The sequence below is a fragment of the Oncorhynchus masou genome, chromosome 13 (assembly GCF_036934945.1).
Source record: "Oncorhynchus masou masou isolate Uvic2021 chromosome 13, UVic_Omas_1.1, whole genome shotgun sequence".
Classification (NCBI taxonomy): Eukaryota; Metazoa; Chordata; class Actinopteri; order Salmoniformes; family Salmonidae; genus Oncorhynchus; species Oncorhynchus masou.
This window is the reverse complement of record NC_088224.1, coordinates 64,172,626-64,189,113: the sequence shown is the minus strand read 5'-3', so window position 1 is coordinate 64,189,113 and position 16,488 is coordinate 64,172,626. Positions and strand designations below refer to the sequence as shown.

Below are 16,488 nucleotides of genomic sequence, written 5' to 3'. Positions count from 1 at the left end.
GAATGGGATCCAAGTATAAATTGAAAGTCAAAAGATGAGATTCCATGTAGTTTTGTGCTGTTTACACATTAGGGAAAAGATCCGATAGGCATCAGATATGCAAATCATTGGCAAAAGACCTGAATTGGGCTGCCTGTGTCAACGCAGCCTCCAAGTAGGAGAGCTGATCGAAGATCAGTGCTGATCTAGAATACAGGTAATCTTATTCATTGTGATCTAAAAGCTTAATCAATCCTAAATCAGCACTGAGATGCTTTATGCATACAGCCTCTGGCATATAACAGTGACAGCATCTTAATACAACTTCAGAAGATCTTTACAGCATATGGAGTACTGAATTCTGCTGTGTTGGTTCAGTACACGTCATAATAAACCATATACAAGGTGAGCCGTTTGACTTTATTAACAGATCATCATGGACAGAAAATGCAGCGCAATTGTTAGGATAGACAAACATCTGTCATAACAAAACACTCCAAAACAAGCCTAGCCAGTAGCTGACAGTGCCTCCATTCTCTACAGACCAGGGAGAGAGAGAATATCATAACCTGTTCTGTTTAACACTCTCACAGGGACCTCCTCACAGGAACAGCTGGCTGTGCCCTGAGATGAGATGAGAGTGTAGAGAGGAATGGTAATGTAGCTTGGGATGTCTGACACCCTACCTGCCTCTGTCCAAGTAGAGATAACAGGCTGGTTCAAGGCTGCTCTCAGTCATTTAACGCCTTTGGTTAAACAGCTGTTAGTAACAATGATGTGTCTGACATGGCACCCTATTCTGTACATAGTGCAACACTATGTAAGGAAATAAGTTCTCCCTCTTGTCCGCTCGTCTCTGCACCAGGTCAACGTTTCTAGTAGTGAAGTCATCAGTGGTCATTAAAGTAGAGGTATCCTCAAATGAATGATCTGCTCTCCTGGTGGTTCAAAGTGATCTTAGAGGGCCTCTTAATCGTCAACTGGAGTAATCTGATCCACTCTGCCGTAGTCATGTCGATGGTGTGTTTACATCCTGTTGATCTGCAGTAGATCAACATAGTGAGGGTTTCAGCTGTAACTGCTTCATCTAAAGCCCTTACATTGAGATGATCCGTGTACAGGTTAGATTTTCAAATGTATCAGAGAACCGCCTTGTGGATAACTCTATGGTCTGGAATACTGTGTTATCTATACCATGCAGAATGTATGGATAACTCTATGGTCTGGAATACTGTGTTATCTATACCATGCAGAATGTATGGATAACTCTATGGTCTGGAATACTGTGTTATCTATACCATGCAGAATGTATGGATAACTCTATGGTCTAGAATACTGTGTTATCTATACCATGCAGAATGTATGGATAACTCTATGGTCTGGAATACTGTGTTATCTATACCATGCAGAATGTATGGATAACTCTATGGTCTAGAATACTGTGTTATCTATACCATGCAGAATGTATGGATAACTCTATGGTCTGGAATACTGTGTTATCTATACCATGCAGAATGTATGGATAACTCTATGGTCTGGAATACTGTGTTATCTATACCATGCAGAATGTATGGATAACTCTATGGTCTGGAATACTGTGTTATCTATACCATGCAGAATGTATGGATAACTCTATGGTCTGGAATACTGTGTTATCTATACCATGCAGAATGTATGGATAACTCTATGGTCTGGAACACTGTGTTATCTATACCATGCAGAATGTATGGATAACTCTATGGTCTGGAATACTGTGTTATCTATACCATGCAGAATGTATGGATAACTCTATGGTCTGGAAAACTGTGTTATCTATACCATGCAGAATGTATGGATAACTCTATGGTCTAGAATACTGTGTTATCTATACCATGCAGAATGTATGGATAACTCTATGGTCTGGAATACTGTGTTATCTATACCATGCAGAATGTATGGATAACTCTATGGTCTGGAATACTGTGTTATCTATACCATGCAGAATGTATGGATAACTCTATGGTCTGGAACACTGTGTTATCTATACCATGCAGAATGTATGGATAACTCTATGTTCTGGAATACTGTGTTATCTATACCATGCAGAATGTATGGATAACTCTATGGTCTGTAATACTGTGTTATCTATACCATGCAGAATGTATGGATAACTCTATGGTCTGTAATACTGTGTTATCTATACCATGCAGAATGTATGGATAACTCTATGGTCTGGAATACTGTGTTATCTATACCATGCAGAATGTATGGATAACTCTATGGTCTGTAATATTGTGTTATATATACCATGCAGAATGTATGGATAACTCTATGTTCTGGAATACTGTGTTATCTATACCATGCAGAATGTATGGATAACTCTATGGTCTGGAATACTGTGTTATCTATACCATGCAGAATGTATGGATAACTCTATGGTCTGGAATACTGTGTTATCTATACCATGCAGAATGTATGGATAACTCTATGTTCTGGAATACTGTGTTATCTATACCATGCAGAATGTATGGATAACTCTATGGTCTGTAATACTGTGTTATCTATACTATGCAGAATGTATGGATAACTCTATGGTCTGGAATACTGTGTTATCTATACCATGCAGTAGGTCTGTGTTACACTGCCATTGTCTTTGCAATATGTATGAGGTCAGAGCTACTGAATCACATGATCCTATTTGGTCTCTAGATGATCTGGGTGATTACAATGCAAACACAATAGGCTGTGTTTAAACCCTGTTCATACAGTGGGATTGAATGGGTTGTAGTTGCTAGTGTTATTATGTGTGGAGCTTATGTGTGGAGCTGCACACTCACTCACTCACTCACTCACTCACTCACTCACTCACTCACTCACTCACTCACTCACTCACACTCTCTCTCTCTCTCTCTCTCTCTCTCTCTCCACTCTGTGTTTCAGTGGTACATGATCAGCATCGTCCATATCTACAACCGCTGGAGGAACAGTGAGATCCGTTGCTACGTCAATGGTCAGCTGGTCTCCTATGGCGACATGGCCTGGCACGTCAACACCAGCGACGTGAGAATGCTCCTCATTGCTGATTGGTTGTTTGATGCTTGATTGATTGACTGACTCTCCTGTCACTGCTTATTCCTGATGTGAGGCCTCTACAAGGTCGTGTTCAGTACGGCAAAGAGGCACATTTTGAACAGCTTTGAAACATTTCTTATTGGACAAGTGGAACTAATCTATTTCACTCCATTTTCCCCTGTTTTCGTCCCCACTGAACACAGCCGTGGTGGTAGTAATATATGTGGTTGTGATGGTTGTGTCTGTGATATTTGTGGTTGGGATGTTTGTGGTTGTGGTGTTTGTATGTAATGTTTGTGGCTGCAAGAGCAGCATTTGATCACATGCCACAGTTTGAAATCATCCGAGCCTGGGGCTCTGGTCAAAAGTAGTGCACTATATAGGGAATAGGGTGCCCTTTGGGGCACACCACAGAGATGCATAAATCCTCTGTGGTGCTCATTGAGTTTCAGCGCTGTGGCAGAGTTTACTCTTGGGAGCAGAGCTGCATTTTTCAAAGCTCCCATTTGAATAACCATTTATCAGGGAGATGTTTGAAGAGAGGAAGCCCATCTACAGAGTTAGGATGGTGCGATCTACAGAGTTAGGATGGTGCTATCTGCAGAGTTAGGGATGGTGTTATCTACAGAGTTAGGATGGTGCTATCTACAGAGTTAGGATGGTGCGATCTACAGAGTTAGGATCGTGCGATCTACAGAGTTAGGGATGGTGTTATCTACAGAGTTAGGATGGTGCTATCTGCAGAGTTAGGGATGGTGTTATCTACAGAGTTAGGGATGGTGTTATATGCAGAGTTAAGGAGGGTGCTATCTACAGAGTTAGGGATGGTGTTATCTGCAGAGTTAAGGAGGGTGCTATCTGTAGAGTTGAGGATGGTGTTATCTACAGAGTTAGGATGGATGGTGTTATCTACAGAGTTAGGGATGGTGTTATCTACAGAGTTAGGATGGATGGTGTTATCTACAGAGTTAGGATGGATGGGGTTATGTACAGAGTTAGGATGGATGGGGTTATCTACAGAGTTAGGATGGATGGTGTTATCTACAGAGTTAGGGATGGTGTTATCTACAGAGTTAGGATGGATGGGGTTATCTACAGAGTTAGGATGGATGGGGTTATCTACAGAGTTAGGATGGATGGGGTTATCTACAGAGTTAGGATGGATGGGGTTATCTACAGAGTTAGGATGGATGGGGTTATCTACAGAGTTAGGATGGATGGTGTTATCTACAGAGTTAGTATGGATGGTGTTATCTACAGAGTTAGGGATGGTGTTATCTACAGAGTTAGGATGGATGGGGTTATCTACAGAGTTAGGATGGATGGGGTTATCTACAGAGTTAGGATGGATGGGGTTATCTACAGAGTTAGGATGGATGGTGTTATCTACAGAGTCAGGATGGATGGTGTTATCTACAGAGTTAGGATGGATGGTGTTAGCACCATCCCTAACTCTGTAGATAACACCATCCATCCTAACTCTGTAGATAACACCATCCCTAACTCTGTAGATAGCACCATCCCTAACTCTGTAGATATCTACAGAGTTAGGGATGGTGTTATCTACAGAGTTAGGGATGGTCTTATCTACAGAGTTAGGATGGATGGGGTTATCTACAGAGTTAGGATGGATGGGGTTATCTACAGAGTTAGGGATGGTGCTATCTACAGAGTTAGGGATGGTGTTATCTACAGAGTTAGGATGGATGGTGTTATCTACAGAGTTAGGGATGGTGTTATCTACAGAGTTAGGATGGATGGTGTTATCTACAGAGTTAGGGATGGGGTTATCTACAGAGTTAGGGATGGTGCTATCTACAGAGTTAGGGATGGTGTTATCTACAGAGTTAGGGATGGTGTTATCTACAGAGTTAGGGATGGTGTTATCTACAGAGTTAGGATGGATGGGGTTATCTACAGAGTTAGGATGGATGGGGTTATCTACAGAGTTAGGGATGGTGTTATCTACAGAGTTAGGGATGGTGTTATCTACAGAGTCAGGATGGATGGCGTTATCTACAGAGTTAGGATGGATGGCGTTATCTACAGAGTTAGGATGGATGGGGTTATCTACAGAGTTAGGGATGGTGTTATCTACAGAGTTAGGATGGATGGGGTTATCTACAGAGTCAGGATGGATGGGGTTATCTACAGAGTTAGGATGGATGGTGTTATCTACAGAGTTAGGATGGATGGTGTTATCTACAGAGTTAGGATGGATGGCGTTATCTACAGAGTTAGGATGGATGGGGTTATCTACAGAGTTAGGGATGGTGTTATCTACAGAGTTAGGATGGATGGGGTTATCTACAGAGTCAGGATGGATGGGGTTATCTACAGAGTTAGGGATGGTGTTATCTACAGAGTTAGGATGGATGGGGTTATCTACAGAGTCAGGATGGATGGGGTTATCTACAGAGTTAGGATGGATGGTGTTATCTACAGAGTTAGGATGGATGGTGTTATCTACAGAGTTAGGATGGATGGCGTTATCTACAGAGTTAGGATGGATGGGGTTATCTACAGAGTTAGGGATGGTGTTATCTACAGAGTTAGGATGGATGGGGTTATCTACAGAGTCAGGATGGATGGGGTTATCTACAGAGTTAGGATGGATGGTGTTATCTACAGAGTTAGGATGGATGGTGTTATCTACAGAGTTAGGATGGATGGCGTTATCTACAGAGTTAGGATGGATGGGGTTATCTACAGAGTTAGGGTGGATGGGGTTATCTACAGAGTTAGGATGGATGGTGTTATCTACAGAGTTAGGATGGATGGTGTTATCTACAGAGTTAGGATGGATGGTGTTATCTACAGAGTTAGGATGGATGGTGTTATCTACAGAGTTAGGATGGATGGTGTTATCTACAGAGTTAGGATGGATGGTGTTATCTACAGAGTTAGGGATGGTGTTATCTACAGAGTTAGGGATGGTGTTATCTACAGAGTTAGGATGGATGGGGTTATCTACAGAGTTAGGATGGATGGGGTTATCTACAGAGTTAGGATGGATGGTGTTATCTACATAGTTAGGATGGATGGGGTTATCTACAGAGTTAGGGATGGTATTATCTACAGAGTTAGGGATGGTGTTATCTACAGAGTTAGGGATGGTGTTATCTACAGAGTTAGTGATGGTGTTATCTGCAGAGTTAGGGATGGGGTTATCTACAGAGTTAGGATGGATGGGGTTATCTACAGAGTTAGGGATGGTGTTATCTACAGAGTTAGGGATGGTATTATCTACAGAGTTAGGGATGGTGTTATCTACAGATTTAGGGATGGTGTTATCTACAGAGTTAGTGATGGTGTTATCTGCAGAGTTAGGGATGGTGTTATCTACAGAGTTAGGATGGATGGTGTTATCTACAGAGTTAGGGATGGTGTTATCTACAGAGTTAGGATGGATGGTGTTATCTACAGAGTTAGGGATGGGGTTATCTACAGAGTTAGGGATGGTGCTATCTACAGAGTTAGGGATGGTGTTATCTACAGAGTTAGGATGGGGTTATCTACAGAGTTAGGGATGGGGTTATCTACAGAGTTAGGGATGGTGTTATCTACAGAGTTAGGGATGGGGTTATCTACAGAGTTAGGATGGGGTTATCTACAGAGTTAGGGATGGTGTTATCTACAGAGTTAGGGATGGTGTTATCTACAGAGTTAGTGATGGTGTTATCTGCAGAGTTAGGGATGGTGTTATCTACAGAGTTAGGGATGGTGTTATCTACAGAGTTAGGGATGGGGTTATCTACAGAGTTAGGATGGGGTTATCTGCAGAGTTAGGGATGGGGTTATCTACAGAGTTAGGGATGGTGTTATCTACAGAGTTAGGGATGGGGTTATCTACAGAGTTAGGATGGGGTTATCTACAGAGTTAGGGATGGGGTTATCTACAGAGTTAGGGATGGGGTTATCTACAGAGTTAGGGATGGGGTTATCTACAGAGTTAGGGATGGGGTTATCTACAGAGTTAGGATGGTGTTATCTACAGAGTTAGGATGGATGGTGTTATCTACAGAGTTAGGATGGATGGGGTTATCTACAGAGTTAGGGATGGGGTTATCTACAGAGTTAGGGATGGTGTTATCTACAGAGTTAGGATGGATGGGGTTATCTACAGAGTTAGGATGGATGGGGTTATCTACAGAGTTAGGATGGATGGTGTTATCTACATAGTTAGGATGGATGGGGTTATCTACAGAGTTAGGGATGGTATTATCTACAGAGTTAGGGATGGTGTTATCTACAGAGTTAGGGATGGTGTTATCTACAGAGTTAGTGATGGTGTTATCTGCAGAGTTAGGGATGGGGTTATCTACAGAGTTAGGATGGATGGGGTTATCTACAGAGTTAGGGATGGTGTTATCTACAGAGTTAGGGATGGTATTATCTACAGAGTTAGGGATGGTGTTATCTACAGATTTAGGGATGGTGTTATCTACAGAGTTAGTGATGGTGTTATCTGCAGAGTTAGGGATGGTGTTATCTACAGAGTTAGGATGGATGGTGTTATCTACAGAGTTAGGGATGGTGTTATCTACAGAGTTAGGATGGATGGTGTTATCTACAGAGTTAGGGATGGGGTTATCTACAGAGTTAGGGATGGTGCTATCTACAGAGTTAGGGATGGTGTTATCTACAGAGTTAGGATGGGGTTATCTACAGAGTTAGGGATGGGGTTATCTACAGAGTTAGGGATGGTGTTATCTACAGAGTTAGGGATGGGGTTATCTACAGAGTTAGGATGGGGTTATCTACAGAGTTAGGGATGGTGTTATCTACAGAGTTAGGGATGGTGTTATCTACAGAGTTAGTGATGGTGTTATCTGCAGAGTTAGGGATGGTGTTATCTACAGAGTTAGGGATGGTGTTATCTACAGAGTTAGGGATGGGGTTATCTACAGAGTTAGGATGGGGTTATCTGCAGAGTTAGGGATGGGGTTATCTACAGAGTTAGGGATGGTGTTATCTACAGAGTTAGGGATGGGGTTATCTACAGAGTTAGGATGGGGTTATCTACAGAGTTAGGGATGGGGTTATCTACAGAGTTAGGGATGGGGTTATCTACAGAGTTAGGGATGGGGTTATCTACAGAGTTAGGGATGGGGTTATCTACAGAGTTAGGATGGTGTTATCTACAGAGTTAGGATGGATGGTGTTATCTACAGAGTTAGGATGGATGGGGTTATCTACAGAGTTAGGGATGGGGTTATCTACAGAGTTATGGATGGTGTTATCTGCAGAGTTAGGATGGATGGGTTTATCTACAGAGTTAGGATGGATGGGGTGTGTGTAGTGGATATTTTTATAACACATGTCTACATGGCAAGGGCTACACGCACATGTTTATAAGGGCAGACACACACACTATGGGATATGGTCAAAGGTAGTGCACTAAATTCAGAATAGGGTGCCATTTGGAATGCAGACCTAAGTGTCTGCCAACCTTTCTTTTTCTCTGAGTGGCAATCTATTAGAGGCACTGTAAATCATGCACTCTCATAATTATCCTATTTGCCCATTCAAAAGCTGTCATCAGTTTTTTTGTCTGTTAATTGCTCTGATGCTCAGCTGTCTTTGAAGTCTGGATGATGTTGTAACCTCTCGGAGTCTGCTGGAGGATTTAAAAGACATGACCCCATCCTCTCATCTCTGCCTCAGTGTCTGTATAATTGCCCTAACCATTTCCCAGAGCCATATATAGAGAGAAAGTTTGGTCATTGTGGTTTATGTTTGAACATTATAAATATATCCCTCTTTGTATCATTTTACAGAGCTATGATGAACCATGTTTTCCTCTATCTGTGTCCCTATACAAATCTGATCCTCTCCTCTCCCCTCTCTCTGTCTCCTCTCCCTCTCCTCCCTCTCCCGCTACAGACCTATGATAAACCCTCTGCTCTGTGTGCCCGTGTACTGACCCTCTCTCCTCTCCCTCTACAGAGTTATGATAAGTGCTTCCTGGGTTCGTCGGAGACAGCTGATGCTAACAGGGTATTCTGTGGTCAGCTGGGGGCCATCTATGTGTTCTCTGAGGCTCTCAACCCAGCGCAGATATTTGCCATTCATCAGCTGGGAGCGGGCTATAAGGTATGTACTGGGCTGACTGATTTAGGTTACTGATAGGTTAGCTTAGGATAGGAATAACTTTAATGGTACATGCACAAAGCCTGCTACACATATCAATCTGTGAAATCAATGCTGCTTGCCACAGTTTCCTGTTCCCTGCTACCTGGTGTCTCTATCCAACGTGCTTTGTTTGTATGTGTCATGTGTCCTAACACTGTATAGGCTGAATGCACAGTGTTCTGTTCTCTGGCTGCCTCTGAAACTATGGTTTGGACTGTTGAACAGACCCAGACATACTTGAACGCTGTGCCTGTCGTTGATCCAGTGTAGGTTGGGACCATAGCTAGTCATAGCCTGTCTCATTCAGTCTGTCAGGAGACACTAACATACACGGCAGCCTAACAGGGTGGAGGAGACACCAACAGACAGGGCAGTCTAACAGGGTATAGGAGACACCGACAGACAGGGCAGTCTAACAGGGTATAGGAGACACCGACAGACACGGCAGTCTAACAGGGTATAGGAGACAACGACAGACAGGGCAGTCTAACAGGGTATAGGAGACACCGACAGACAGGGCAGTCTAACAGGGTATAGGAGACACCGACAGACAGGGCAGTCTAACAGGGTATAGGAGACACCAACAGACAGGGCAGTCTAATAGGGTATAGGAGACACCGACAGACAGGGCAGTCTAATAGGGTATAGGAGACACCGACAGACAGGGCAGTCTAATAGGGTATAGGAGACACCGACAGACAGGGCAGTCTAATAGGGTATAGGAGACACCGACAGACAGGGCAGTCTAATAGGGTATAGGAGACACTGACAGACAGGGCAGTCTAACAGGGTATAGGAGACACCGACAGACAGGGCAGTCTAATAGGGTATAGGAGACACCGACAGACAGGGCAGTCTAATAGGGTATAGGAGACACCGACAGACAGGGCAGTCTAATAGGGTATAGGAGACACCGACAGACAGGGCAGTCTAATAGGGTATAGGAGACACTGACAGACAGGGCAGTCTAACAGGGTATAGGAGACACCGACAGACAGGGCAGTCTAATAGGGTATAGGAGACACTGACAGACAGGGCAGTCTAATAGGGTATAGGAGACACCGACAGACAGGGCAGTCTAATAGGGTATAGGAGACACTGACAGACAGGGCAGTCTAATAGGGTATAGGAGACACTGACAGACAGGGCAGTGTAACAGGGTATAGGAGACACCGACAGACAGGGCAGTCTAATAGGGTATAGGAGACACCGACAAACAGGGCAGTCTAATAGGGTATAGATGACACACACTTCTGTTGTTGTTAGGTTTTATTAGTATGTCCTGTCTGCATGTAATAGTGGAGTTGCCAGAGAGAAGCTGGCTGTAGAGGCCTGTAGACTGAGCCTACTCTACCAGGCCCCAGGAGGTTGTTAACTAGCGGATATGGGAATATAATAGCCCCAGTGTGTGTCTGGTCTACTGAGCCTGGTACACTGTATACTCTGCTTGTTATCTCAGCTATCTACATCTCCTCATGACAGAGAAGCTCCACTATTTCAGTTCATTGTAGGTCTCATCTATTTCAGTCTAGGTCTCATCTATTTCAGTCTAGGTCTCATCTATTTCACTCTAGGTCTCATCTATTTCAGTCTAGGTCTCATCTATTTCAGTCTAGGTCTCATCTATTTCACTCTAGGTCTCATCTATTTCACTCTAGGTCTCATCTATTTCAGTCTAGGTCTCATCTTATTTAGTGTAGGTCTCATCTATTTTAGTGTAGGTCTCATCTATTTCAGTATAGGTCTCATCTATTTCAGTGTAGGTCTCATCTATTTCAGTATAGGTATCATCTATTTCAGTGTCGGTCTCATCTATTTCAGTGTTGGTCTCATCTATTTCAGTGTAGGTCTCATCTATTTCAGTGTAGGTCTCATCTATTTCAGTATAGGTCTCATCTATTTCAGTGTAGGTCTCATCTATTTCAGTGTAGGTCTCATCTATTTCAGTGTAGGTCTCATCTATTTCAGTGTAGGTCTCATCTATTTTAGTGTAGGTCTCATCTATTTCAGTATAGGTCTCATCTATTTCAGTATAGGTCTCATCTATTTCAGTGTAGGTCTCATCTCTCCCCATCTGAATCATCATGTCTGCAGCTAAAAGAGGGATGTGTCTCGCCTTTCATCACTCCTCTGTCTGTGGCCGTTCATTCATTATTCACTCCTCCGTTGAGAGGACCTTCCTGATTTACTGATTAATAACATACCAATTGATGATGCATTGATTGATTAATTGAGCTCCTCTCTCACCTGCCATCCTTAATGGATTGGTTACATTAAGACTGAGTGACTCTGTTATCGATCAGCAACATGTATTAATATATAAATATGACACTACTGCTACTGCTGCTGAGGTATGGATGGCACCTCCAGTTTAGTAGAAGAATGAGCTGTCATGATACAATACCTTATCACATCTCTCTTCTCCCACTCTCTGTCTGTCCTTATCTCTCTCTCTCTGCCTTTCTCCCATCGACCTTTCTCTTATCCCTCTCTCTCTCTATTCCTCCCCTCTCTGTAGAGCACCTTTAAGTTTAAGTCGGAGAGTGACATCCACCTGGCGGAGCACCATAAGCAGGTCCTGTATGATGGGAAGCTGGCCAGCTCCATCTCCTTCACCTACAACGCCAAGGCTACAGATGCCCAGCTCTGCCTGGAGTCATCGCCCAAGGAGAACGCCTCCATCTTCGTCCACTCACCCCACGCCCTTATGTTACAGGTTAGTTTCACTACATGTCCTTATAAAACAGGTTAGTCTCACCCCATGTCTGTAACGGTTTTCTGTTGGCGAAGGAGAGTCGGACCAAAATGCAGCGTGTAGATTGCGATCCATGTTTAATCAAAAAAAGTGGCTGTTCCACTGGATGTCAGAAGGTGAATTCACCAATTTGTAAGTCGCTCTGGATAAGAGCGTCTGCTAAATGACTTAAATGTAAATGTAAATGTAAAAAACGTAAACACGAATCAATACAAAATACTACAAAAACAAGAACGTAATGAACGTAACGAAAACCGAAACAGCCTATACTTATGTAAACTAACACAGTGACAGGAACAAGGACACTAAGGACAATCACCCACGAAACACACAAAGAATATGGCTACCTAAATATGGTTACCAATCAGAGACAACGATAATCACCTGACTCTGATTGAGAACCGCCTCAGGCAGCCATAGACTATGCTATACACCCCACACAACCCCAAGACGAAACACACCACAAATAAACCCATGTCACACCCTGGCCTGACCCAATAGATGAAGATAAACATAATAAATATAGACCAGGGCGTGACAGAACCCCCCCCTAAGGTGCGGACTCCGAGACGCACATCAAAACAATAGGGAGGGTCCGGGTGGGCGTCTGTCCATGGTGGCGGCTCCGGCTCCGGCGCGGGACGTGGAACCCACTCTATAAATGTCTTTGTCCCCCCTCCTCGCGTCCTAGGATAGTCCACCTTCGCCGCCGACCATGGCCTAGTAGTCCTCACCCAGAATCCCACTGGACTGAGGGGCAGCTCGGAACTGAGGGGCAGCTCGGGACTGAGGGGCAGCTCGGGACTGAGGGGCAGCTCGGGACAGAGGGGCAGCTCGGGACAGAGGGGCAGCTCGGGACAGAGGGGCAGCTCGGGACAGAGGGGCAGCTCGGGGCAGAGGGGAAGCCCAGCACTGAGAGGAAGCCCGGCACTGAGAGGAAGCCCGGCACTGAGAGGAAGCTCAGCCAGGTATTTGGATCCGGCAGATCCTGGCTGGTTGACAGTTCTGGCAGATCCTGGCTGACTGGCAGATCTGGAAGAGTCTGGTTGACTGGCAGATCTGGAAGAATCTGGTTGACTGGCAGATCTGGAAGAGTCTGGCTGACTGGCAGATCTGGAAGAGTCTGGCTGACTGGCGGATCTGGAAGAGTCTGGCTGACTGGCGGATCTGGCTGCTCCATGCTGACTGGCGGCTCTGGCTGCTCCAGGTAGACTGACAGCTCTGGCGGCTTCTTGCAGACTGACAGTTCTGGCTACTCCATGCAGACTGGCAGCTCCATGCAGACTGGCAGCTCCATGCAGACTGACAGCTCCTTGCAGACTGACAGCTCCTTGCAGACTGACAGCTCCTTGCAGACTTACAGCTCCTTGCAGACTGACAGCTCCTTGTAGATTGGCAGCTCCATGCAGACTGGCAACTCAGGCTGCTCCATGCAGACTGAAAGCTCCATGCAGACTGGCAGCTCTGGCTGTTCCATGAAGATTGACAGCTCTGGCTGCTCCATGTAGACTGACAGCTCTGGCTGCTCCATGCAGACTGACATCTCTGGCTGCTCCATGCAGACTGACATCTCTGGCTGCTCCATGCAGACTGACATCTCTGGCTGCTCCATGCAGACTGACAGCTCTGGCTGCTCCATGCAGACTGACAGCTCTGGCTGCTCCATGCAGACTGACAGCTCTGGCTGCTCCATGCAGACTGACATCTCTGGCTGCTCCATGCAGACTGACATCTCTGGCTGCTCCATGCAGACTGACATCTCTGGCTGCTCCATGCAGACTGACAGCTCGGCCTGCACTAAACAGGCGGGAGACTCCAGCAGCGCTGTAGAGGAGGAAGACTCTGGCTGCGCTAAACAGGCGGGAGACTCCAGCAGCGCAGGAGAGGAGGAAAGCTCTGGCTGCGCTAAACAGGCGGGAGACTCCAGTAGCGCAGGAGAGGAGAAAGGCTCCGACAGCGCTGAACACTGCTCCGGCAGTGCAGGAGAGGAGGAAGGCTCTGGCTGCGCTAAACAGACGGGAGACTCCGGCAGCGCAGGAGAGGAGAAAGGCTTCGGTAGCGCTGGAGAGGCGAGGCCTACGCACTGTAGGCCTGATGCGTGGTGCTGGCACTGGTGGTACTGGGCCGAGGACACGCACAGGAAGCCTGGTGCGGGGAGCTGCCACCGGAGGGCTGGTGTGTGGAGGTGGCACAGGATGGGCTAGACCGTGAAGGCGTACTGGAGATCTAGAGAGCAGTGTTGGCACAGGACGTGCAAGGCTAGGGATGTGCACAGGAGGCCTGGTGCGTGAGGCTGGCACCAACTTCACCAGCCAACTAACACGCACCTCAGGACGAGTATGGAGCGCTGACCCAGGTGCCATCAAATCCCTGACACGTTCCGTCGGGCGGATTCCATGCAAGAAGCACCAACACAGCAACTCCCTCATTTCTCTCTCCTCCAATTTCCCCATTAACTCCTTCACAGTCTCTACTTCGCTCACCTCCAACACCGGTTCTGGTCTCCTCCTTGGCTCCTCACGATAAACAGGGAGAGTGGGCTCAGGTCTGACTCCTGACTCTGCCACACTCTCCCTGAGCCCCCCCAAGAAATTTTTGGGGCTGACTCTCGGGCTTCCATCCGCGTCGCCGCGCTGCCTCCTCATTCCAGCGCCTCTCAGCTCTCGCCGCCTCCAGTTCTTCTTTGGGGCGGCGATATTCTCCAGGCTGATCCCAAGGTCCTTCTCCGAATAATTCCTCCTCCCATGTCCATTCCTCTCTTTGCTGCACCTGCCTGTTGACACGCTGCTTGGTCCGTTTGTGGTGGGTGATTCTGTAACGGTTTTCTGTAGGCGAAGGAGAGTCGGACCAAAATGCAGCGTGTAGATTGCGATCCATGTTTAATCAAAAAACGTAAACACGAATCAATACAAAATACTACAAAAACAAGAACGTAATGAACGTAACGAAAACCGAAACAGCCTATACTTATGTAAACTAACACAGCGACAGGAACAAGGACACTAAGGACAATCACCCACGAAACACACAAAGATTATGGCTACCTAAATATGGTTACCAATCAGAGACAACGATAATCACCTGACTCTGATTGAGAACCGCCTCAGGCAGCCATAGACTATGCTATACACCCCACACAACCCCAAGACAAAACACACCACAAATAAACCCATGTCACACCCTGGCCTGACCCAATAGATGAAGATAAACATAATAAATATAGACCAGGGCGTGACAATGTCCTTATAAAACAGGTTAGTCTCACCCCATGTCCTTATGAAACAGGTTAGTCTCACCCCATGTCCTTATGAAACAGGTTAGTCTCACCACATGTCCTTATGAAACAGGTTAGTCTCACCCCATGTCCTTATGAAACAGGTTAGTCTCACCCCATGTCCTTATGAAACAGGTTAGTCTCACCCCATGTCCTTATGAAACAGGTTAGTCTCACCCCATGTCCTTATGAAACAGGTTAGTCTCACCCCATGTCCTTATGAAACAGGTTAGTCTCACCCCATGTCCTTATGAAACAGGTTAGTCTCACCCCATGTCCTTATGAAACAGGTTAGTCTCACCCCATGTCCTTATGAAACAGGTTAGTCTCACCCCATGTCCTTATGAAACAGGTTAGTCTCACCCCATGTCCTTATGAAACAGGTTAGTCTCAACCCATGTCCTTATGAAACAGGTTAGTCTCACCCCATGTCCTTATGAAAAAGGTTAGTCTCACCCCATGTCCTTATGAAACAGGTTAGTCTCACCCCATGTCCTTATGAAACAGGTTAATCTCACCCCATGTCCTTTTAATATGTGTTTAATTAAGTTACAGTGAACTAACACTGTATTGTTCCCTGGTAGGATGTGAAGGCCATAGTGACCCACTCCATCCACAGTGCCATCCACTCAATAGGAGGGATCCAGGTGCTGTTCCCTCTCTTCTCCCAGCTGGACTACCATCAACCCAACGACCAGCACAACTACCAGAACCATGAGACCCAGCTGGAGACTACCGTCTGGTGAGTACATGAAGTTTCTGACTTCAAGTAAGTGTCTGAGTCTTCTACTATGTTGAGAATCAACGCTCTAATTTACCCCTGCTGATCCTTGTCCTGAAGGTCCAGCGTTGTCCTTATCAGAGCGCTCCACTGAGCCCTGCTCCAATCAGAGCTCAGCCATAATCCGGAATTAGCTCAGTGACAGAGACCACACTGGGGAGAAACACACACACAGCAGCTCTGAGTCAGGCTCTGCTCTGCCTCTGGCCCTCTATCTGGTGCAGCCAGGGCTAAGCCTACTGGTAGTGTAGTCCCAGCCCTGCCCTGGGTTAAGCCTGATGGGTAGTGTTCCATCCCATACCAGCCCAGCCACGCCAGCTAGTGAACTCTGAGTGACTGCCTATTCTAGTGAGTCTACCACTAAACTAACTGATGACTTAACCTTAACGCAGGGATGCAAAGTTAGGACCCAAACATATGATATGTGATGTGTGATTAACTCTACAATTAACTCTGTAAATTTAAGATTTCCAGATTGTCCTACTAAATTGTGAACGTAAATTAAATCAAACA

General features: G+C 45.5%; 1 protein-coding gene across 1 annotated transcript in view; it reads left to right on the top strand.

The window, feature by feature from the left end:
• Nucleotides 1–16,488, top strand: part of LOC135553390 (neurobeachin-like) — a 334,327-nt gene that overhangs the window by 65,330 nt on the left and 252,509 nt on the right. The window contains exons 7-10 of the mRNA XM_064985529.1: nt 2,899–3,018; nt 8,980–9,126; nt 11,684–11,881; nt 15,779–15,936. Coding sequence (XP_064841601.1) covers nt 2,899–3,018; nt 8,980–9,126; nt 11,684–11,881; nt 15,779–15,936 — 623 coding nt within the window. The remainder of the gene's footprint in view (nt 1–2,898; nt 3,019–8,979; nt 9,127–11,683; nt 11,882–15,778; nt 15,937–16,488) is intronic.